The sequence below is a fragment of the Myotis brandtii genome, unplaced genomic scaffold (assembly GCF_000412655.1).
Source record: "Myotis brandtii unplaced genomic scaffold, ASM41265v1 scaffold64, whole genome shotgun sequence".
NCBI lineage: Eukaryota > Metazoa > Chordata > Mammalia > Chiroptera > Vespertilionidae > Myotis > Myotis brandtii.
This window is the reverse complement of record NW_005370460.1, coordinates 780,904-783,050: the sequence shown is the minus strand read 5'-3', so window position 1 is coordinate 783,050 and position 2,147 is coordinate 780,904. Positions and strand designations below refer to the sequence as shown.

Here is a 2,147-nt window from a genome sequence, read left to right as displayed (position 1 = left end):
GCAGCCAGGGAGGGTGTCTGTGGCCGGGAGGGCCCAGCCTCCTCCAGGCCAGACCGTAGTCAGCAGAGAGGCCGCCTGGGCAGCGAGGTGGTGCCACCAGCAGCTCAGTGTCTCTGAGACCGCTCTGCCCCTCGGGCGCAGGTGTCTGGGGCAGAGGCTTGTTTCCAAGTGGCTCTGCTCTCGCACCGCCGCCGCCTGACGGGCCCCAGGGGACGGCCCGTGCCTCCTCTTGGGAGGGGCCTTTTGGGGCTTCAGTGGCTGAGAGCAGGGCTGGGCCACACCCTGAGGTCCCCACCACCTCCTGGATGGGCCACTGCCCTCAGGAGCTGGAGTCCTGGGGCCCTGATTTTGAGTGCACTGGCCCCGGCCCTGCTCAGGAGCCTGTGTGCCTGCCTCCTGATCCGTGAGTGGGCTGACGCCCCAGTCCTGCCTCGGAGGAGCCACGAGGGGAGTGAGCTTGTCACGGTGTCGACAGGAGCCCTGGCTCTGAGACGAAGGCTGAGTCTGTCCTTGCTGTTGCCTGGGCTCCAGTGCTGCCCCACCTGACCTGCCGCTGTGTCCCCTGAGCCTGACTGGTGGCCTGGCCACTGTGTCCCCTGAGCCTGACCGGTGGCCTGGCCTCTCTCTGTCCCTCTGAGGAACAGTATGAAGAGAGGTTCCTGCGGGAGGAGACCGTGTCCCAGCACGTCAACTCCATCGAGCTCCTGCGGACGCAGCCACTGGCTCCACCCGAGCTGGTGCGGCCACAGCAGCCCGTCCAGAGGCAGGTGTCCCTGCGGGGCCGGCCAGCCTCCAAGCCTGCCATCATCCGGGGCATCACCTACTACAAAGCCCAGGACCCCGAGGACGAGAACGACATAGAAGAGCAGCGTGAGTGGGGCCAGCAGGGCTGGGGCCGGGCTGGGCAGCCGTGTCCCCCGGGGCCGTGGGCAGGTCCCTGACCTCACGGGCTTTCAGAAGACCACGTGGTGGCGAGGAGTCACTCTCCTGCCTGCCCTTCCCCGGGCCTGGCCTCCTGCCTGACACACGGCGCTCCCGCCTCTGACTCCCAGAAGCCGGGCTGTCCCTGCTCTCTCCTGCTTCCTGAACTCTGTGCCCCTCCCCCCACCCTCCCCTTCCCACACCCCAAAGGGTCCAGTCCGGCTCGTCCCCAGCTCTGCTCACCCAGTTGCTGTCATAATCCTTTTGCCTATTTTTAACTGTTGTCTTTTTATCATTGATTTGGGGAGGCTGGCGTATTTGGGGACAAGTGCCTTGTCAGCCACATGAGCTGCGAGGCCGTCTCACTGCCTGCGGCCTGCACCTCGGTGCCTTGATGAGCAGAGATTCACCAGCTCACCCACTAGTCCGTGGGGCCACACCTCTAGTCCCTAGGAAATCTGCTCCCACCTTCCTTCTCCACTCACACCCTGCGCACGCGCCCATTCACTCAGGATAACAACTGGAGTCCGCATGCAGCACCCAAGCCCCCCCCCCCACCGGCTCCCATGTCCCTCTGCCCTCACCTCCTGCTACCCCCACCTCGAACCCTCCTCTTTGTCCACATCGGCCTCGCAGGCATATTCCGGCTCCAGGGCCTTTGCACGGCTGCTGTTTCCCCCAGAGCACTCTTCCCTGCAGCTGCTCGGCTCCCTCACGTCCTCAGGACTCTGCTCATCTCCCTTCCAGCGAGTAGAGCTGACCACTGTACCCATCACGCAGGTCCCCTGCCGCTGCTCCCGGCCCCTCCGCACCCACCAGCTTCTCTCCGTACACTGCCATGTGCACGGCCCGTGTCTACTGTCAGTGTGTCCCTCACTAGGTGGCTCTGGGGGCAAGGACCTTACTCTGCTCACTGTTGTCTGTGCCATAAACACGGGATGAGTGGACGGATGGGTGGGGCCTGACTTCCTCCCAGGCCCGGGTCCTGGGGGAAAGCCTGTCGGGCAGGGCCTTCGCTCTGTGCCCCCTCCCGCCTTCCTCTATTGGTCCTGCCCTGGCCGTTCTCTCCGAGTCACGTGAGCCTGTTTGCTCCCCAGAGGACCAGTTCTTCAGCGGTGACAGCGGAGTGGACTTGCTGATTGAGGACCAGCTGCTGAGACACAACAGCCTGCTGCCCACTGTGCCCCGCAGGCCGGCAGCCACCCGTCACGGCGCTGCTGCGACCA

At 65.1% G+C, this 2,147-nt stretch overlaps 1 protein-coding gene across 1 annotated transcript in view; it reads left to right on the top strand.

The window, feature by feature from the left end:
- Positions 1–2,147, top strand: part of OLFML2B (olfactomedin-like 2B) — a 24,258-nt gene that overhangs the window by 17,210 nt on the left and 4,901 nt on the right. The window contains exons 6-7 of the mRNA XM_005880526.2: positions 645–870; positions 2,019–2,140. Coding sequence (XP_005880588.1) covers positions 645–870; positions 2,019–2,140 — 348 coding nt within the window. The remainder of the gene's footprint in view (positions 1–644; positions 871–2,018; positions 2,141–2,147) is intronic.